This window comes from Halichoeres trimaculatus, unplaced genomic scaffold (assembly GCF_033239565.1).
Source record: "Halichoeres trimaculatus isolate MK-OKI-2021-1 unplaced genomic scaffold, fHalTri1.1 fHalTri1_scaffold_14, whole genome shotgun sequence".
In the NCBI taxonomy this organism is placed as follows: Eukaryota; Metazoa; Chordata; class Actinopteri; order Labriformes; family Labridae; genus Halichoeres; species Halichoeres trimaculatus.
The window spans coordinates 18248747-18271786 of NW_027437192.1; the positions used below are offsets into that span (position 1 = coordinate 18248747).

General features: G+C 42.3%; 1 protein-coding gene across 1 annotated transcript in view; it reads left to right on the forward strand.

Annotated features, from left to right (window-relative positions):
* Window positions 1-5360: 5360 nt before the first annotated feature.
* kcnq4 (potassium voltage-gated channel subfamily Q member 4) overlaps window positions 5361-23040 on the forward strand; it is a 54312-nt gene continuing 36632 nt past the window's right edge. The window contains exon 1 of the mRNA XM_074686683.1: window positions 5361-6246. Within this exon, the coding sequence (XP_074542784.1) occupies window positions 5945-6246 (302 nt within the window). The 5' untranslated portion in view covers window positions 5361-5944. The remainder of the gene's footprint in view (window positions 6247-23040) is intronic.

Here is a 23040-nt window from a genome sequence, read left to right on the forward strand (position 1 = left end):
GCCAAGCTTCACCCTCTTTTAGGAAAAAGCTTCATTTCACGCTGGTTGTGTTTTCTTTCTCTGTGCTACGTAGCTTCTTCCACACGCAACTATTAACACATAGTCACTTGCACACTGGGTGCACTGTGATTGACCGAGGTAGCCACGTCCACTCTCCACCCAGATACTTGGTGAAACAACCAAAACATCACACACAGGCTGAGGAGAGGGTTGAGACAGACACAGACACTGACACACATGTATAGAGGCTCATTAGAGACGATTGAGCAGGATTATTCCTGTAAAACATGACATTTTATTTTTTAGGAAAATCCTGCAGACTCTACCTTTAAAATCAGGCTGTGGTAAAAGCGGTTCCATCTCTCGGGTCTGTCTCACTTGTATTTTTGGCTTGTGGAAGGTTTGAAATATGTTTGAACTGAAATCTTTTTCCTGAAGACCTCTTTGCACCAAACACAGTCCGGTTTGTGGAAGGTTTGACATCGACCACTTTTTTAATGCATGTGTGAGTGAAATCTTTTTATAGCTCTGACTTTTTTGGGTTGAGTTTGTTTTTGCCTGTCAGTAGTGAGGTAGTGTCTGGATTGGCGTCCACTCCACCCCTCTAACCGGCTGTCACTAACACTCTCCACTCTCCGAGCTGGAGGGTGCTCAGTCACTGCTGTAAAAGCACTATGAGTGGTTACAAAGGCTCTTTTGACTGGTCGTGAATGAGCCACTGAGTGAGGCCTCAGAACCAAACTACTGTCATTTCCTGGCTCAGTCACTTACATATTCATGTTTCAGGAAGGCAGATTGTCAGACTGATTAACACAGGAAAGCTGCCTCACATCATCGGACATTTTTACACCAGCTACACGATGGCTTGAGGGTGTTTCTCAGCGGGCGGTTCTTGCTCCAAACACAAGCCTTGTTTCATGTGTCATTTCATCTCTCTGAAGACTGAAACCAGACCTATCACGACCACATTAATCAAAAACAAAGGACACTACATCAACAAATCATCAGCCCACTCCTCCTTTGGTGTCTCTGATGTTTCCACGTAGAGAGATCTGGGTTAAAGAGGAGGAAATGGATAAAAAGAGGAAGAGAAAAGAGGTTAAATAAATGCAAACAAGACTGCGGCCTGGGAAAACCATTAAGTGGTGTAAGAAAACGTCCAAGTGCGCAGCGGAAACAAAAGGTTGGTGGGGGTCGGACGGAGTAAGATCACACTGTGCTCTGTGTAGTGCACGAGTGCTGATGTAAGGGTTTTTAAGTTCCCATAGATTCCCCTGAGTGGCTGTCGACTCCCCGAGCTCAGCGGAGCTCTGTGGGGCATGAGTGAATGCTTGGAGTGAGGAGTGCAGTGGAAAAACAACAAAAGTGGGGGAGAGGTGGGCGTGAGGGGAACAACAACAGCCGCCTTCACTGTGTGGGCCCATGTAGTCCTCTTTGGGTCATCCCTGACTGTAATTCCACCCCGAGTGCCACCATATCTTTGTGGGTGAGTGTTGGGGCTGTGCACATTTGTACTTTCAAACATCCACTCCAGATTTTACGGTGTGATCTGGCTCAGCTGTTGTGTGTTGTCACATCGGGTATTCTGCCCAGCCCTGAGAGTTGATGACTGGATGAGAGAAACACCACAGAAAGAGAGGTTGCATGTTATTGCCTCTTGATGTAAATCCCGCTGGGTGCAAACAGGGCTGTCCTGTCCATCGACACCTTCCTCCTCGGGCTGGTTTGGACAGCTGAGAGATTGAGGAGGGGAGGAGGATGAGGAGGAGGAGGAGGAAACCAGGCTAACAGAGGGAGGCTTGTAGCAGGAGATCCCGCTTAGGATGACGTTTAGATGGCCCCTCCCCCTTTCGTTAGGTCTCCTGTCCTTCCTGTGTCTGTTATTTACAGCTGAGTTTATATTCTGACGGCAGACAGACACACCTAAGTGGATAGTTTTAGAAATTTAACATCGGCCGTCAATGGACTTCAAAACCAATCATAATCAAAAGAAGAAGCCTGTCTGACTCTCACATTTCTTGAGAGATTAAAGTATTTCTTCAAAGGCCTCAGGCACAGGGTGATGTGGATTTAGACTGGAGCCAAAACTAGAAATATCAACCCAGTAAGGCATGATTGCCACTTTGTATTTACTTTGAGATATGGCAATAATTTAGGGCATTGAACCATGATGATGTGGCATGTTTTCTGAACTATTTTTAAATCATTTTGTGCCTTTAAAGATACTGTAAAGAGTTTTCAAACTGGTGCTGAAGGAGTGTCACTCTTAAACCTATGCTAGAGACTAGTGACTACATCATGTACGATTGTAAAGATATGCTCTGGCAGACTTGGTATGGTAGTTCAGAAAGGGTTAACTGTTTTTGTAAGAAGCTAGAAAACAAAGGCTTTGCTATAGTTAAATAAGTAAAATATCTATAAACATTGTCATTGTCAATCATTATTTTGTTAAAGTTAATAATTCAGCACTGCTACATTACTTCATCACTCTGCATCCTGAAAAAAAAAGTAATCGTGAACAAAGAAAAGTGCTGTTAAATAGAAAATCAATGCATGTGCTGGCAAAAGCCACATTTTGAAAGTTGTGTGTACTCATGGGAAATGCAGTCTTCACCCCAAAAGATTACTCCAATACTGTTCAAATGGGACTTCAGAGTAAACATGAAAACCACTTACAGTGCCTTTAAAATGGTTATTGGTACATTTAGCAAACTAGGCATTAGCATCTTCCTATGTCAAGTGTAATCCGAACTGATTTATGACTTTCATTAATTTGTTCACATTGATAGTTCTAACTTTTCAACGGTGATGCCTTTCTGCTTTTAGTGTCATATGTTAAGATACACTTAATCTTTAACCATTGATCCTTCAAAAGTTTGAGTTGGGAAACATCTTAAGGCCTTTTTTCCCACTTTGGTGACATTTTGACGCTTCAGTTTTCCTGACGGGGCCAATAACAGTTAAGTCATCTACTTTTCAGAGTCAATGAATGTTTTGTGGCTTTTGGGGATTGTTAAAACAAAAAAAAAACACACATGAAACACAAGGATCCATTAGAACACATTTGCTGATCATAACAAACTAACTTGCCACGTTAAGCAGCCTCTGTCTGTATTATCACATCGCTTGAATGAGGCACAGCTGTCAACACTTGATTCCATTTTATAGGCAGCAGTAAGTCTATGGGCTACATGTGCAGCTCTGAGTAAAGATTTAAGGATTAGTGATGTATAGTTATGTAATATGAGCCGGCCCTGGGAATAATGTAGAGATTTTTGACTTGTGAGAGACTCCAGCTGCATTCCCACATGTCGTTTCACAGACCTGCATGTTCCATAAACTGCAGCAGACACAATGGAGTAACCTGGCTCTGCTGTTGTTATGGAACACTGTAAACAGAAGTCAGAGGAGATGATCTCTTGGTGTTAAATGTGTGTAACTTTCATGTAGCTCACATAAAAGCCCAGATAAAGGTCCACTGGAGATCAGAGATCTGAGGGGTCGTGAGTTGAGGGAAAGAGTGAAGATTTTTCTCTTCTTTATCATGAAAACTCTTCTTTTTCTCCTCAGGAATCTAACCTACAGTAGCTGCAGGTTTACATTTGACCTGTTATCCAAACAGTTCACTGTGAGTTATCTTTGAAGTTGCTCACGGTGCTTGGTCACATGATGCAGTGAGGCCAACAGGAGTTTGGGGACCACCTCGCCACGCATTCCTTGGAGGCCCCTCTGACAGGTGATCTCTCTGCAGTGCCCTGTGCTGCATAACCAGTGGATTTGTGTCATAACCACAGCAAGCCTGTGTGTGTGTCACTGTTGTACATTTAGAAAAGATCTGTCCACTGTGGTCGTTGTGTCGCTGGGTTCCCCAGCACCTGTCTCTGCTTTCACTGACGCCTGTGGCCATAGATCCCCCCTGCAATGACAGCACAACTTTAGTCTGTTACAGTGTACTAAAAGTGTACTTTTCTCTCTTAATTTCACTGGCGATGCATGCAGGGCTTGACATTAACACCGGCCAACCGGCCAAATGCTGGTGGATTTCGGCAGTGGCTGGTAACACCACCGGCCACCGGCTGGTAACACCACTGGCCACTTTGGCGGGTTGAATTTTATCTCAAACATGGAGCAGAGAGACAAGCAAAAAGATGACTGATGATGAAAGCTCTGAGGAAATTTAGTTTACCTCTCCTTCATTGTCATTCTCATGAAAAAATAAATGATTTTCTGATTACAATCGTTAGTAAATATTTAAGCAGACAGTGTCTCTTGCTGAGTTTTTATCAGTTCAATTAATCCCCTGTACCATTTTATTATAAGCAATAACACATTACTATTTTAATTACTATGTCTTAATAGACTGCATATTTTCATATGAAAGGAGCACAATGTTACACACAGCTTTATCAGAGCTGAATACCTGATTAAGGACCTGTGGATTTTAACATTGATGTAGTCTTGTTTTGAGTGTGCATAGGGGTCATTTACATTTAAAGAGGTTGTAAATCTTTTTTAAGTGAACTTTAGCATGTCATCATCGGCTTTTATCATATTGAACATAATTATCCAACAACAAATTGTGGCCAGTGAAAATACTGAGTGGCTAGTAACTCAGGGATACTACTAGCCACAGTGGCTGGTGAGCAAAAAAGTTAATGTCAAGCCCTGGATGCATACAATTATCCAATTTAGATAATCAATTATTAGGAGAGGAGTTATGGCATGGTTTTTAGAAAGAGCTTGTAGGGCTCTCCTGTAAGTTAAGTGCGCAGCCCTTTTGATTGACCTTTTCTCTTTTTAAATAAATGTCTGCTTTGTTCTCTGTGAAATTAAATCAAATTTTAACAGCTTAAATAAGTCTTAAATTACAGGCACTACAATATATGGCTAAGTCCTGTAGGATGAGTTATCAGAAAAGGAAATGTATACTTCTCTCTGTCTGAAACTTTGTGGCACTGTAGGGTGTTGGGATACATGCACAAACAACATTTCCTTGCAAAGTTAGGTGCTCCATATGAAACCTGTCATCCTTCCGGTCAAAGCTTGCTAAATTAGAAAATCACAACCCAGTCTTCCTCTCTCTTGCTCTGAACGTACAGCTGTCCCGCGCGTTTCCCTCTCCCATCTTTTCTCATTTCTCCCGCGCGCCAACTCTCCAGAAAGGAGCGTGTTTCATCTTTGTCAGCGTTTGCACAGCACATGCAAACATCAGCACTCGTTTGTGTGGCTTTCCCTCTGTGTTTTTTAGGGTTAGCTGTCTGCGGTTTTTGACATCACCCTGATGGTCCTCTGTGCTCGTGCGCGCTCCGCCCCGCGTGCAGGAGCGGAGGAGCGCTGGACCAGAGAAGCGCGCGAGGAGCTGGAGCGAGCTGATGTTAGCGGCCGTGGCGAGTCTGACTCTGACATTTGAAACTTAGAGAAATAGCTTAGGCCAACGTAGTGACTGTGTGCTTGTAAGAGTACTTTCATGTTCAGAGACAGCAGGGTCATTACGCACTCGCTCGTTTTGTAGTGATTTATCAGCGCAGGGGTACTTTCACTGTACTTCTACTAGTGATGACAGGTTAGCAGCTCAATTGGTTGTTTTCTTGGACTTAGTGCATGTGTAATCACTTCTCTGCAACCGGCTGATTACTTATCACATCTGACTCTTTTACAATGATCGCTGAAGGTCACTTTTTAAAGCGACGCACTTGTTCCACAACTGTGCGTTTTTTCTTTTGTGATCGTGACTTGATTTACAGATAACTTTTAAATCTTGGCATCGACTCTAAACAAACAGGTATGATTTTTACTCGTGTGTTTTGATCGGTAGACTACTTTTAGTCCACTTTACAGCCAGTAGCTATGACTCGGGCAAAACTTTGCTGTGCGCTCTTGTGCGTTTGATCCTCTGAGAAAAGTGATCGAAGCCTATGTAGTTAAACCAGGTCCTGGTCTGAAGATGTTAGGAAGTCCGTCCAACAACGGCGGCATCAGAATGCTTGTGCCCCCGGCTCCGAACGACGACAGGCGGGTAGAGTTTGTGGCTCTCACCGCTGTCCACACTGAGAGGAGCGAGCCGTCCACCCCGGAGCGCGGACACCCTTCTCACCGCACAGGTCTGCTGGGCACCCCGCTGCCCGGGCCACCGGGACCCCGGGCAAACGCGTCCGCTACGAGCAAACGCTTCAGAAAGTTGCAAAACTGTCTGTACAACGTGCTGGAAAGACCAAGAGGATGCGCTTTCATCTACCACGCGTTCATGTAAGTACAACTCCATCATTTCCTTCATGTAACAACTTTTTAAAGTCTCATGAAGTCTGCGAGTGAAGCCACATGCAACCAGAAGTTCTTCATCAGACTCTTTTCCACTCGTGATTTGATCACAACATGCTAGCAGTCATTTGATGAATTTTCCAATTAACCGAGCAGAGTTGCGTATACAGCAGTTAGCACGGTCATCTGCCATGCATCAACACAACACGGGGTCTTGTGTTCATTTTCCCCCTGTCCCTGTGATTAAATCATCTGGGGGGACCTTGGATGTTCAACTCAATTTGTCTCGATCCACAGGAGGCGATTGGCATTTTGTTAAAATCAAAACTCATTTGCAAACATCATTATACCTGCTGGTATCCTAACTGATAAATGAATTATGATGGTTCAGCATTCACTCACTTGACTAATGACCTTACGAGTGGGTGATACACAGGATCAATTTATTATGACATAAAGTGACACATCACATGCTTTTCATGAGAAGTAGGATAGTAACATAAACTTGTTTGTTGCAGTTTCTTCTGGCAGCGTTGATAAATATACCAAAGTGAATTTGTCCTGACTCTTTCTGCCACATGATAGTTTTTAATTTAAATAAAGAATAACCTTGTTTATTTTACCCAAACACCACAGCGAGCCACGCTAAAGCAACTCTCCTCAGTGTAGAAAGTATTCTGTCAGGGCTTTAAAGTCCCCCTCGAGCCATATGCTCTATAATGTCTACAACATGTAAACACTGGAAAAGTATGAGCTCACTGGAAGCTGTGGCTGCTTCGCTCTGACAGACCAACAGCCCAGGACTTCAATGTGAAACATTTAGCGCTCATTTGTCCAAACCAAACTGTGCTATGCTTCATGTTGTTGAATGTGCACCTGTTCAACACTTAAATTTAACCCTATTAATAACGAATGAAATTACAGGAACGCTTTATGTGAATGCTAGCCTTAAGAGTCTCTTTAAAAGTCAGAGTTCACTCAGTGGATATTTACCGTTTCCTCCGTGTCTGTATACTGTCCGTCAGTTTCAAGGGCATATGTGCACCAGCAGCTGTTTTCCAGTTGTGCTAGTGGACGGAGCACAAGTGTGGGGCTCCTTTGACCGTGCTGTACTTTCTGTGTCATTGTTTAAATAAGAACAGCAGTCTTTCTGCCAGTGGCATCAAGTGTTTACACCAGAGGGAAATCCCGCTGCAGAGCCACAACTCTCATACATGTTCTCGTTATATAGAGCCAGCACATTTTTATTTACCATTGTCTCACTTCTTTCTATTCCTACAGGACTTGGAGCATGTCTTTAGAGCACACACACACACACATGGACTCACTACATGCCATGTACCGCCTCCACTCTGTGTGCCTCCCATTAAGAGTTTGGCCTTTGTGGGGTAGATGTGGGTGACATTCTCCCTGACATTACTGGCTGGCAGCTCTGCCACTGTTGTTGTATCTCTGTCAGAGAAGGCAGAGCAGGCGCACGGAGGTGCTCGGATCGGGTTTCAGATGCCTCAAAGATGGAGCTGGACTGACTTTAAAAAGTGAGCCGCCTCTTCAACATCCTGTAGTGTGCAGCCGCATTAGCATGCTGCACAATGTCAGAACCCAAAGTCTTACTCAGCTTTTGGAAAAAAGTTTTTCCACTTCCACGGGAGACGCATTGGGTGCACGTCTGTTTAGCGGGGTGCTCCCTTCCCATGTTACTGTATCATCATGTTTTGGCTCATCATGCTGAGAGTCTTGGCTCATGTGAGGAAAATTCATTGTGTGATGGAGCTCAATTAAGGATGAGTTGATCTATTGTAATTAAACTGAGCCGCACACTGCTGTGTGTGGCGCTGAGCTAACTTCCCTTAATCCTTTAATTAATCATATGTTGTAATGGAGGACAGTGGAACAGATATGTGGGTTCTAGAGAGCCTTATTTGCAGGTGTGAAGTGTGGACAGGGAGAAAGTAAAGATCCAGACATGGGCACTCACTTTAATGCCATCCACACTCCTTTTTCTTTTTTTGAACCTGTGATAAAATATTTCAAATCCAGCTTTTCACACAGTTCAAGTCCTCTACTTCTTCACTCTCTGTCCAGCAGATGTAACAACTGTATGGCACTGATTTCCTGCTCTCCTCTCTTCCAAAATCTGGTGTTGGCAAAGTGAATCTATCCACCTGGAAAGCCTTTTTTACATTAAAGAGGAAAGAGACGGGAGAAGGAGACTTGTCAAAAGACAAGTAAGCAAAAGAGTTACTGGAAACTTGCGCCACAAAAGGGGGTCCACCTGCAAAAGCATGCTTTTTTTAAGTTGGTGCATGGGGGTGTGGTGCTTACTACAGTTCCCTCGCTCAGTAACAGCAAAAGTGCAAGACTTCCTCGGCACTTTTGTGTCCCCTCTCTTTCCTCCACCTGCAGTGAAACTGCAATGCCAGCAGGAGAGTGGGACTGAGTTTGTTCAGAGCGTTGAAGTTTGTTCAACACAGCAAGAAAGTTTGGGTTGTAAGAGTGTGTTGTAACAGATGTGTAAACAGTATCTACAAAAAGGATTGTGTGTGTATTTGTTGACAGGAATTATAATTTCACATTACGCCCTCCCAAAGGAGATGTTGGCCTGGTCTGATCACTTGAAATTGTAAAGAAGTGTAATGAGTAATCAGCCTTCAAACAGTTGCAGATTCATCACTCATTCATGGAGTAATTGATTCTTCAGCTTATCATGTCAGGTCTATTATTAAGCTCCTCGTTAGTTTGTGTTTCTGTGTGTGTGTGTGTAAATCTGCTCTATGAGCACAGCAGATGACTGACAACATTTCCAAGGATCAGTTTCAGTGTTTCCCCTCACCTTTAACCCCCCAGCCATCTCCACCACTGGCACTGCTAAATATAGACAATCACATGAAGATTCCTGTTTTCAACATAGTTTTTATTTTTTTTTTATCCTAGCAGGAGGTCCTCCAGGGCGGGAGATCAAGTCTAAAATCAGGCTTCCGACCTCGGTCAGCTCACACCACAACTTATGCTGTCGCTGTGCAAATCCAAGAAGCCATGTCAGGGCTTGAACTTTGTGCTTTTTCCTACCGTGCTTCACGGCTGGGTCCAGCCCTGGACAGAGAATGCAGTAACAGTGCATGTGGATGGACAGGAAAAGCAGCCAGGACGGAGCACAGCCCAGCCGGAGTGATTGATTGGTTCTGAGGAGGTTGAAATTATACCGGTCATGTATTATAGATGTCTTTCACATGGGAAGCAGAGCTGTGAAGAAAAGTATATCACAGGGTTTAGGGACCAGAGCGCAAGCCTTATTATCTGTTTATCAGATTTTCAGAAACAAATATGTTGTCTCTGTTGTTCTACTTAGCTTAAGAGAACAGCTGAATATCATAGGAAACATATTTTATTTGTTTGATTAGCAGCTTCTATTTATTGTGACACTACACTGGATTTTCACGAGGACAAAGACACCTCTTACATTTCTCTTCCATGTCTTGAGTGTCTGATCTGGCTTTATGTAACCGCAGTTTGAGCAGCTATGATCACCTAAAGAAGGGCACAGCACTTTACTGAAAGGTCCTCTAGCAGAAAGCCCCAGAGACCAACTCGAACTGTTGAGCCTCCTCAAGGCGTCCTGAGCTTGTCTTGTTGGTGTTCAGGTTGCTAGTTACACTTGGTTGATGTGTTTGTTCATGCTGCCCTTCAGTTAGTGTGGGAGTCATTAAAGGCCAAGGCCAGGTGAAAGAGCCAGTAGCGTCTTATCAGCTTTGTTAATCCCTGAAACTTGCATACTGTAAATGAATTTCTAAATTCATCATCCCCCCTTCTGAAAACAGGGGTAATTTTTAGCGAACACTTTCCCAACAGGCTTCTTACTGTAGCCCTGTTTTCCTTATTCTCTTTTATAACATTTTTCTACACTCTCCTCTTTAACCATGTTCCTTCTCTCTCAATGTACATCACTCTCCTCTCTTTTTCCCTCGTCTCTTTTCTGAGTATCGTTTTAGGATGCTGGAACTAGGGCCGCACGACATGGCCTCAAACCAATATCTCAATATTTTCAGACCTTACTGCGACACACAATATACACCTCAATAGTCTGATTTCTCCTCTAAATCACCTTACAAATTTTAAATTCAACCCTTTGATGTGTAGAAGTGCCCATGAGCAAAGTGAGTGAGAGGAGAGAGGAGAAACTGAAACTTAAGTAGGCTGTGTATTGTCGTGTTTCTCGTGGAGAGCTGGGAGCCACCTTTTTTCCCTCCCCTCCTAATACAAAAACACAAATGTGCAGGAGAGTTTTCTGGGGGGGGCGGGGAAGTGTGCTGCCTGCTGTGACAGGAGAACCAGCAGAGAGTGAAACAAAGTCCACAGAGAATTACATACTAACGTCTTAAAACATTTACGTGATAAGTTGTTTGTACTTGGTAGTGATTTCATACATCTCACGTGCAATAATACTCAATATATCAAGTGTATTTGATAAATCCTCCACCTCTAGCTGGAACTTACTGTTTATTCTTCCTTGAAGAGTTGCTGAACCAAACTTGATTAAACAACAGCTAAGGGAGTTGCTTACGTGTGAGTTGCGTGTTATGTGTTGGCTCTTGCTGCCCGTTGAGTGACACAGGTGTTTGGATGTGTAGAGGTTCTTTAGGAGCCATGTTTTTCTGTTGAGTGCCGCTTAGATAAATAGAGCCTGGATCAGTTTAAGGTGGCAATGCTTTTTAAGGTTCAATAACTTGCAAAAAGAAACCAGCGTTGGCTATCAGTTTAAATGAACAACACTCAGCATTTAAAGATGGATGATGGTACGAAAACAGTGATGTATTGTGCTGGTAGGGATAAGCCAGGGGAATTTCTGTATTATTGCTTTCTACTCTTCTGCAAAGGAACACAGACATTTAGTCAACATTAAACCATCAAAATCCCTCTGATTTGTACAGTTCGCTCTCATGACACATGTTTTACTCTGTTCCTATTTTACTCTAAAGAAACACTTCTTACACTTAGGCCCTGGATTACACGACAATGTTTCATCTGAAAACGCTAAAACTCAGCGAAAACGCAGTAAAAAAAATCTGTGTTTACACGGAAACCGAGGGACTGAAAATGCAGTAGTAAGCATGCCAGGCCTGGAGGTGGTGCTCTAACTGTCTTGTCCAGAAGCAGCTTTTGGAGATCTCCGCTGAAGTAGAGTTGAGCCGATCATCTGGTGTATTGGGGAATACCAGGCTACAGATGCACAATTTGTATGAAGACAGTCAGCAGATACAGCCGATTGAGCAGCACAAGCACAACACGGTAGTTCGTGACAATCGTAACAACCGTACTGTTGTCCTGCTGTATGCTTGAAGCGTGAGGCGGAGTGAGACGTCAGGGTTTCCACGGAAACGACAGCTTACTGTTTACACGGCAACAGTGTCTGCAGCGTTTCAGAAAAATCCCACTCTGGAAGCCGTTTTCAAAAGTTTGCGTTTTAGGTCGGCTGAAACGCTGTTTCAGTGTAAACGCGAGGCTGAAATGCAACAAAGCTTTTGCGTTTCACCCTAAAAACGTTGTCATGTGAACGGCCCCTTATTAGCAGCACCTGAAGCCATATAACTTGTAGCACTTTGTCGCACTCACTAAGGTTTTCCCTTCTGTCTAAATTCCTGCTTGTGTTGTATGTTACTGTGGACAAAGCGTCTGCTAAATGAAATTGTAGAATTGTAAATTGTAAAATTGCACTCCACTTAATTGCTGCACACAGAGCTAGGGATAGACCAATAATCTGCCAGGCTGAAAATCTGTGCCAATATTTGCCATTTTTAGGCATATTGGCATTGGCCTTTTCTTTGATCTGATGGACGGTTAAAAAAACTCAATTTAGGACTGGGTTATTCTGGCTCTCAGGCAGCAGCACCTCTCTATCTGCATTTACTACCCTGTCTCTAGCATTGTCCCGCTCACAGCACTATCTGATTGGTTACACACAGAACCTTTGCTTAGGTAACAGCCAATCAGCAGTGAAAGCTGTGCATGCACAGTGCTCACACACACACTGTGAGAAGGAGAAAAGGTTTTGCTGTGTGGAGAAGCAGATATAGTAGGTTTCAAAAGCAAGTTTAGGCAGCTGACTCTCTCGAAATTGTAATAAACACCTAGTCCCATTTTTTAAAATTTTCCTTTATATTTATAAGACATGCTGCTGAGCCTGGGAGCTGTTTAATAAACTATATGCTTAAAGGCATTTAAAAAAGTTGAGTGTTGCAATTGATATTATTCAAAATTTTGACACCAATATTTTCTTTTACTGCAAATAAATATTGGCTCCAAATATCGGTTATTCCTGACTAATAATCAGTGTGGGTATCTGCCCCGAAAAAAACACATCAGTCTGTCTCTACACAGAGCTGTTGAAGTCTCCCTCTAAGAGGCCTGTATCACAAACCGCACATTCAGACACTAACACAGATAGATCTCCTCAGCAGTAATTGAATATATGATAAGACACTTGAGTGCGCACAAATATTTTAATAATGCATTATGTATGCTATTAAATAAATGCTCGTTACTTGGTCAGGGAATTTATTCCTCCTCCTTTTCTCCCTTCAATCTTAAACAACAGCTTCACACATTTCCACAGTTAACCTTCAGATTAGTCCTTCTGTTGTGGGGAAATCCCTTCACTTGATCCTTTTATGGCGCTGATGGTGTTCACTTATGAGAGCTTGTGTCTAAAGCCACATTATTTATAGATGCAGAGGGAGATACCCACAACAAGACTCCCTCCATCATCGCACAGCTGATGGTTTTGGTCAAAGAGGCGACGCTGCTGTGTTCATCACTCAGTGCTGTACACAGGATGCAGATTGCAAGCTTTGCATGAAAGGTGAATTGCCTTTCTGACATTATTGAACTCATTTGACTCAGACAGCTTGTTGATTTAATGTGTTGATTCTTGCAGTTTCCTCGCCCTCTGAACCCGCTATTAGCCAGCTAATCTACTTTCTCACCCAGGTCATAGAAAAAGTCTGGTCTGCTTTTCCAGGTTTTCAGCCAAGCGACACAAAATCCACTAAAACCGCTCCACCTCCTCTCTGGCATCCTCCAAAAACCCCTGACGCGTTTGGTGTTGGACCTTTATTATTAATGGTCTAAGTAATGAAAATCAGAAAAAAGCTCTTTGTTTGTTGTTGGCTCTTTTAGTCAGCACATGAATGTGTTTTTATTGATGACTCAGTAAGAGTGAAAGAAAGGGGAAGTGGCACCATAACGCAGTGAAGGGAGAAAGCCACTCGGCACTTTGTGTGGGGTTTTTAACCTGCTCAGGACTGCACACTGGATGCCTGTTGTTCATTTACCGCTGCTGTTTTATTTTTTTTATCTGTTCCCTTCAGCAGTTGTGTAAATTCTGCTCCATTAAGAATCTTTTATGGCTTATGTGTGCTCTCGCTCCTCCATCACCCTCTCTTTTCTACATCTTTCTCCCCTCCCATCTGTCCTGAGTGGGGATATCAGCTCTCATTTGCAGCACCGCCTTGTCTAATAGACTTCCCCTCCCTCTCTGTCTCTCCATCTGATCCTCTGTCTTCCTCTTAGTCCTGATTGGTGGACATCTGTTTGTGTGTGAAAGATCAGCTGTATGTTCCCTTATAATAAACAGACATTGTTAATAAGGTCAAAGTATTTAAATGAGCTATTAAAACTGTTTAAATCAAAATATACGACAGTAAATGACGTTACAGATTAAGAGGTAATACCACAACAATTTTGCCAAGTCTCGACTCACATTATCCTTTTCTTTTCTGCCGTCTCTTTGCATTTAAATTTGTTTCAGCTCCTAAAATGCTGTTATTTTAGACTACGGTTTATGCGATGTATCTAGGTTGAAAATGAATTTATTTAAGGGATTTTCTCAGCCAAAATGCACGAAAGTACAGTTTTACCTTACAGTGTTGAGATACAGGAAAAATGATAAAGAGGAAGAATAATTAATAAAGAATAAAGCTTGATTTCTTTCTTTTCACTTTTGTTCAACTGTGGGGATAAAAAATCTGTTTTACAAAGGAGTCCTGGCCAAGACAGGGATCCCTAATCGGGATGCAATGTCTGATTCCAATTGAGTCTGTAACCACGTGATAGGCCCTGATTTTCGATCACGTCATTAGATCCGGACATCCCTACTGTCAATCATCTTGAAAGGTGATGTAAAGCCTCGGTTTTAACCTCTAATAACTAAATAACAAATGAAAAAGAAACTTTTTTTTTAGAGAAAAAGGGCTTAAACACAAGGCAGCCCAATAAAATCTTAATATCACCACAGCATACAGATATAATAAACATTTCTGTGAAGTGTGTTTATTTTATAAAGTTTGACCACAGCTCATTTAGAATGACTGGGGAGACAGAGTTTTGACCTACGCTGCAGCCAGTTTTTTTGGTGACCTCACTTCAAGCCAAGTGGGATGACGTCCATTTTTTTTTCTATGCCCCCAACTAATAATCTTTTTTTAAGGTGCCATACTAATACATTACAGAGCCTAAATTTGATCTTGGTAATTCTTGCCTTCCAGAAATAACTCTAGTTTTATTTTATAAAAAGTTTCAAAACACTAAAGTTTTTGTTAAGACAATTTTATGCTCTGTTTGCTTATATTTACATCAGACAGCTTAAAGACAAGGGAGAGACGAGGGATGACGTGTAACACTCAGCCTCTCTGATCACTTGTTGGTGTGAACTTAGACAACGTTTCATCTGAAAACACTAAAACGCAGTGAAAAAAATCTGCATTTACACCGAAATGCCGAAGGACTGAAAACGCTGTAGTAAGCATGCCAGGCCTGCAGGGGGTGCTATAACTGTCTTGTCCAGAAGCCACTTTTGGGAGATCTCCACTGAAGTAGAGTTGAGCCGATCATCTGGTGTATTTGGGAATACTGAGTTCAAAAGTGGAGCAACAGATGCACATTTTGTCGAAAGACAGTCAGCATTGTAACAATGGTACTGTTGTCCTGTTGTATGCATGTAGCGCAAAACGGAGTGTGATGTCATCGTTTCCACTGAAAACACCGGCTTACTGTTTACACGTCAATGGTGTTGGCAGCATTTCAGAAAAATCCCACTCTGGAGGCCGTTTTCAAAAGTTTACATTTTAGGTTGGCTGTTCCTGTTTTATTGCAAGGCTGAAACGCAACAAAATGTTTGCGTTTCAGCCTAAAACTGTTGTCGTGTAAACAGCCCCTCAAGAGTCTTTTTAATGAAAAAGATTTTTTTAATCAAAGAAGGTCTTTTGTCAAACAGAACACAACCTTTTTTCTCAAAGAGATGATTAAGACACTGCAGGGGATGAAACGCTGTTTAATGGCGTGATGGCTTCTTTACGCTGCTGAGTGGTTTGTGGTGACTGAGGTTAAATTTTATCTGAACACTTTCAGAAGGCACTCTCTGTCTCTTGCCTGTCAAACACTGGGGCATTTACACCTCCTTTCCTCTCTAAGCTTATATTTTCCAAGGAGTGCTTTCCACCAGCGCCAGAGTGTGACCCAGAGGACGAGTAGAAAAAGGAAGAAGCTTGAATTTGGATGAATAATAATGATAATGTGATACTATATTGATCCTTTTAGGAAAAAAAATTCTTTCCGCTTGTGTCTACAACAGGAGCATGTAGGGATCCAGTGTCTTGCTCAAGGGCACGTTAGCCGGACACATGGATGTTCACAGTGGACTGGAAGTCGGCCTCTTTTAAGCAGAAAAGGTAAAGGGAGAAGTGGAAATATGTAAAGGAAAACTCTTGTTTTTGGAGTATCAATAGTGTAACTTCATAAGGAATACGTGGTTAACAGAGTGAGTCGTTTTATGCATGCATGTTTGGAAAGGTAGATTAAAGACTTGTACAGAAAGGAGAGTCGAGGTTACCTGCTGTATTAATTTCTTCATTCAGGGCAAATTGTGTTTCCCAAGTGAGCGGACTGTCTGTCCTAGGATGGCCTGTCAGGAGTCAGGTTTCCCTCTCCAAATACCTAACCCCATTCCCTCCGCTCACTTTCACCCATCAGGACACATATTTGCTCACACACCAATATCATGATGAAGGAAAGTGTACAAATGTTGTTTATTCACTTGACTGAGCAGAACATGCAAAGAAAGGCTGAAGGTCAAAATGGCACCGTTCGATTCTGCATTTGACAGACAGGTGATCAAAACTGGTACGTGTACACACATCTTTTGTGTTTGTGTAATGTTAAAGAAACCGGCCAGAGACACTGATGAATTTGGCTGTGAGGGTAGAAAGGAAATGAGTTTACTTTGTGTGGTCAAAACCTTCTAAAGACTCCAGACCTGCTCTTATAGCCAGGAAAATTTAGAGGCTGTCTCTTGAGTCCCCCTCTCCTTAAATCTTACCGCTACCAGAGGGAATATGTCCACAGACACTAAGTGTACTGTAAAAGTCATTGGTATTAGTTTTTGCTCAATTTCGAGGATTTTTGCTTAATTATCCCCAGTGTGGTGAGGACACTCTGTTGTTCAAACTTCCGACATGGTTGAAAAAAAATGACCTTCTCTCAACTGTACCCTCCTGCCTCCCACCCACACTGGAGGATTTCTCTTGAAACACTTTATAGAGCTTCTGTTCCCACAGTGCCCTGCTTTGAGTCAATGTAACACTGCACCGTCAGAGCCCTGCAACCAGGCAGTAAAGTTAAACAGAACAATTAGGAAGTGGGTGACAATAGACTGCCATGCCAGTAAAGTCCGACTCCCTTTTGACTGGAAATTCATGTCACAATCCTCTGGAGTCTGAAGCTTGACTCCCTCTGTGAGAGATGCACCGTTGCTGCATTAGTCGCCTCCCTTTTGCAAATTTTACATAATCATTCAGACCGTGAGAGCAGGTGGTTGGTTTTTAGGTTTGGGAATAGTCTAGTTATGTTTCAAGCATGATTGTAGTCCACTTACTTAACATCAGGCTGATGTGCAGGAAAAACAGTTGATTCATATGGAGTGAAAGCATGTGCAATAACTCCTATCTTAATGACATCCCAGCTCCTGTCAGAACAGATAACAATAGATATCACCTCTATTAAAACAAGCATTTTATACATCCCTATCTTCCCTATGAGTACAGATCTGACAAAGCTTGCTTTGTTTTTCTTTTCACCAATTTGTATCATCAATGCTGTGAGATTAAGTTGCTGTTTCACTTTTGTAAGACAGAATGCTGCCTATGTGGAACTTATTTACAGTGAAACTGAGACTCACCGATAACAGATAAAAAGGTGCTACTCCGTGGAACGGAACAATAAGAGAAAATGTTGTTCCTTGGTATATTGTCATTGGTTTCTGAGCATGCTGCACCATTAAACAACCATTGTTCTCAGCTTGAACACTTGAGCCTTGTTTCCACCAAGTGGATCAGTTCGGTTTGGTTTGTCTCAATACCGCATGCATTTTGGCCTTGACCCTTCCATTGGGGTGCCAGACTAAACCAATCTGATCCCAGAAGGTGGATCTACAACACTGCAGTCAGTTGATTGGTCAAAGAATCGTCACTTACTGTGCGACAGCGGCTGTATATCTCCTCAAAGCACACAGCCTCCTCTGTATCAAAACTTGATTGATCCACATGGAAATCATGACGAAGACAAATTTCTGGATGTCCTCTATCATTGCTCTTTGTTGCCGTGTCAAGTTTTACTTCTTCATTGGATTTATTTGTGGGGAACACTGTGTCACGCTGCTATGGCATCATGCTAGTATGTCACTGAAGCGTCTATCGCCATCTGGCGTACTCGCTGCCTACCGAAAGGGGGCATGGTTGGCTGTGGATATGTAAACAGGATCAGGCTTTACTGATCCAAACTGGACCACTTGGTGGAAGCAGGGCTTTGGTCACTTTATGTACGGCTTGAATGGCTTTTCTTTTCTTTGAGGGGTGTCGCTGCCACCACTTAGAGAGTTCCAGTGCTTCAGTGAATGGTGTAAACAGGGCATATGTGTTCATGAAGTGTGTGCCGTGAGCAATGAGTGTTCAGGAGGGTCTCTGTGTGGGGAGACCATAAGGCAGGCAGAAAATCAATCAATACCTTTTGCTTTGCTATTATCTCTTAGCAGCACACTTAAAGTCGAACCATAATGAACGTCTGCAATCTGCTTTGCCAGCCATCTGCAAATGCAGACTGATTTAGGAATCAACTCGTTACTTTATTTTCTTGAGGTTATCCTGTGAGTCTTTAGAAAACTTCCCTGAACACTCCAGGTTGAAAAAGTGCTGAATTCGTTTGGCCTCTGGTGTATTTGTTAAAACTTAGATGTACTGTTTGTAAAAGAATTATATGAAAACAATTTTTGGAAGCAAAATAAGATGCAGTATCTAGGTGTAAAGTTTCCCTCATAATTTAATTTTTTCATCAGTGTTTGTTATTAATGTGACATTTCCTCAGAAAGAAATTTCTTTCGACTTGACAAGTTGTTGTTCCGTCCTGGAAAGGAGCTCATACAGTTTTTTTTTATCACCAGATTATCTTTCATTTATCTTCTTATTGCCCAGCACCTTGTCAATACATGATATAAATGATACATGCAATATGGACAAAATCTTCACCAACAATGTATATTACCTCACATATTCATGCTGATATATTGTGATATTGTACATTTTAACATATAATCAATTAAAAAAATAACTCTCCATCTGTTTTGAACTAATCCAGCTTATAAAATATCTGACGGATCAATGAACTTCATCACTTCACATTGATACAAAAATCACTACCATGATACATCCTGGCCTTTTATAGATATTTAGTGTTTTCCAAAAGGTGTAATGCACTCAGGCACGTTAAATTGAGACCTACCTAAACTATTACAACTTCTCTGACAGCAGATAAATCAAAATAGCCTCCTGATATGTGTGCATTGTTATAACTACAACTGTCAGTGGGGAAAAAAGTTATCTTAGGTCAGAGACTTTATAAGTGAAAGGATCTAACAGACTGTGTACCGTGTGTTTTCCCACAGTCTCATTGATGTCTAGAGGCCCAGTCCCAACCAGCCTCAGAGTATCAGACTGTCTCTCTCTCTGGCTTGTTATTGTTCTCATATTGGATTTAATTCTTTGTAATTTTACTCCATTGGGCACATGAGCGCTGTTGTTATTGTTTTCAGCTTGACTGTGCAGTCATGATCCAACGCTTCACTGCTTAAGCATTTTTAATTTTTTAGGCAGCGTTAAGAGTTCCTTTAAACTTCATGTGCCACTCTAGGCATCAGTTTCCTTGTTCTTTTCTCTGAAAATCCTGTCCCCTCTGCATGCTGTCTGTCTCTGGTCTCTCTTGTCTCCGGGATAGCCCACACGTCTCCATGTCTTTCTCCTGTCGACTCCTGTCTGGCTGCACCCGCAAGCAAGGCCTGTCTTCAGGGTTGTTAAGATCATTTGAATTTATAACCCCACTCACTGTAAACATGTGAGGAAGCAGCACCATGGAGATGGCGCTCAAACACAATCACAATGTGGGACAGTATTTATAAGGTCTGCCCTGCCTGCAGAGTGCGCTTTGCAGTGTGTATATATAAGTGAGCCAGTGTGTCTGTTTGTGTGTCATTGGGCTTGTGTCATGTTGTCAGAAAAGGCCATAAGCAGCTGGTGCAAAATGTGTGTGTAATCATGCAGGTGTGGATTTATGGCGATTGTGTGCGCGCATGTGTGTAAATGACTGCCCAGTTGCACCGTGGGTAGAGCATAAACAATAATCAAATGTTAACGAGGGAGTCGTAATTACGCAGGCTGCCTGCCACTCTTGTGAGATTATTTTTTCCTGTGTCCTTTCCCCTCCTGCCTTATTTGCACAATTCCTTCACTTGTCATTTCCTCTATTTCTTCACAGCTGGTAGTTTTTCAGCTCTCTTCGCTGTGACCCGTTCCTCTACTCTTATTTTTCTAAATTTCTATTTCAGCGTTTTGCTGCACCTGTCTATTCTGTTGTTTTCTCTCTCTAGTGCTGTTTTCACACATTCACTGGGAAATTTCTAGGAAAAACCTTAAGCTCCACCTTCAAAGTTTAACTGTTAACAAGTCCCCTCATTGCATGAAGTTGTCCCTCTTGGTGCAGGCAGTTACAATATGAATTTATTAACCTACAAGGGATGCATCTCTCCAACTTTTCTGGTACCAATACCACTATCTGGGCTTTGGGTATTGACCAATATCAACACTGACCCCGATACCAGTGTTAAAGTAATAACCTGCAGGGCACGCTCCCCAGTGGGATAAGACTGGTACTGTTTTGGGTAAAAGACTAAAAATGAGCACATATGGAATATCTAAGGTTTATAATTATTTCAAATATAAAGTGTTTTAAACGTTTACAAGCAATTTGGTAAAAACAATGCTCCAGAGCTTACAGAAATTACTCTTTAATTATTCAATTATTACTACTCTTATTACTATTCAATTAAACTTGTATACCCTGTCAACTAGTAATGCAGCAAAAAACAAAGAAAGTGCATCAGAGGTGACTTTATGGTACAAAACAGTATTACACAAAGGTAAGTAACCATATGTTTTTAACAAAGACATAATTTTTTGGGGAAAATGGCAAATTGGGAAAATAGTTTGCTTCAGTCATTATCTAGCTTTGGTTAATTAAGTAAAATGAAAGGTAGCATCAGCAGAATTTTCCTAAAAAATAAAATGTCAACTTTTACAGGATTGATCCTGCTCAGTCGTCACTTCTGAGCCTCTATATGTGTGTGTCAGTGTCTGTGTCTACTTCGAACCCTCTCCTCTGCCTGTATGTTGATGTTTTGGTTGTATCGGGACATTTCTAGGCAGATAGTGGGCGTGGTTACATGTCAATCACAGTGCACAAGTGACTTTGCATATTGATGTCCCCGTGTTGAAGAAGCTATCTCGAGCAGGTATGATAGTGGACGTAGCAGGTAGCAAGAAAACCCAACCAAAGTGAAACAACGGCACCAAATCAGGTGCATGGTGCTTGAGTCTCCCCCCACATTGAAACGCGAGGGTATCGATGGTTGCTGGGCTAGTGAATGTGTTCATGTAGTCACAGTTGGAGGCTGTGGGTGTGCGCTACCGCTGGCACTGAGCCAAGGAAGAGGAGCCCAGTTTGAATGTTGTGTTTACTCACAAGTAATGAAAATTCCTGCAGACCCTCATTGGTTGATGTGGTGCTCCTTTAGATGCTTCATCAAGCTAACTAGATTGGCACCATGGATCAGCCCTTTCCCACCTACACGTGATCCAGCTTCGAAGGGCTGGATCAGGTCATCATCTGGATTGGATTCGGTAGATTCCTATAGCCTTCTGATCCCGATATGCTTTCAATTCTTATATCTCAAACCCTTCCACATAAGTGTCTAAAAGCACATTTTCAAAAAGATGGAAGACGAACTAAGAAGCTCTGCATAAACTTTTCCTGAGTAAGTGGAGCAGTCCCCTTTGATTGAAGGTTTCATATTCGGGTACCTAAACACACCAAAATCACATAGATGGATTTTGCAAACTTGCAAACTAACAACCTCTACTTTTGATTTGCGCTTCAGTAGCATTTTTCACCTGAGCAGTTAAATTAGCCATACAACTTATGCATTACCCCACTTGCTTGCTTGCAATGAATTTTTCTGAAGACTTCCTGCTGAGTTGCCACACAAGCTCACCCTGACTTTACCACAAATGTGTATGAGAAGGCTGAGAGGGAATATCCTGGTTGATGTCAACAAATCAGGATGGTGTGTTAGTCTGTTCATTGATATGTAAGTGCTTAATTTCATGAAGCACTTCCATGTCAACAGGCTTCTTGAGGAAGGAGGAGGAGGAGAAACTTTGTTCAAAAGTCACCCATGCAGCTGTCTCCCAAAAGGTCTGCATCTCCTGCTTCTTTCACCTTTACTCTATCACTTTTATTCTACATCCCAACAACAGAGATTGAATTTGATAAAGCGTTAACGACAATTAGGAGCTTAAAGTGGATGCATGTGTCTTCTTGTGGACAGTATAGAAACACATTTTGACCAACTGTTGGATACAAACAAGCTGCCGCATCAAACTGTCCTCATTTCTCTTATTGTGATGTCATGCAGGCTGACATTTGGATAACTTTTTTTAATGTCCTTTTGCAATAAAAACTGTGCAAATGCTGGTCCCCCCTTAAACAGCATGTTAGCATGTATGTGTGTGTGTGTGTGTGTGTGTGTGTGTGTGTGTGTGTGTGTGTGTGTGTGTGTGTGTGTGTGTGTGTGTGTGTGTGTGTGTGTGTGTGTGTCTGAGGGCCCCTGGTCTCTTCTCTTGGCCCTGAGATTAAAGCATGTCAGCAAGTGTGTGATGAGACCTCACAGACGATACCTCATCTCTCTCTCCCTCTTTTCCATTCTGGCTCTTCTCTTCTCGTCTCGCTGTCCCCTCGTCTGTCCGATACATTATTCAGCCACCTCTTTCTGTCTCTTGCCCACTATTTTTTTCTCATTATCTGTCTCCATGTCTGCCTGATACTCACTTCTTGTGGCTACTTTTCTCTGCGCCTCCCTCTCTTTTTTTTCTATCTGCTGCTGAACTATATTTATTCTCTGTCTCATCCTCTATCTCGTCTTAGCTATCCCCCTCTCGTTCATCGCAGCTCCTCAGTGGTCAATCGATCATTCTTTCCTGCGGTCGCTAGACCTTCTGGTGTCCTGTGACGTGCGGACAATGTCCTGTGCCCCATTATGGACCTCAGAAGACCTTTATGAGGACAGAGTAGAGTCCTGAAATAACCAATTGAATCTATCTTAAAACTGCCACCATAAGTGGACTCACTGGA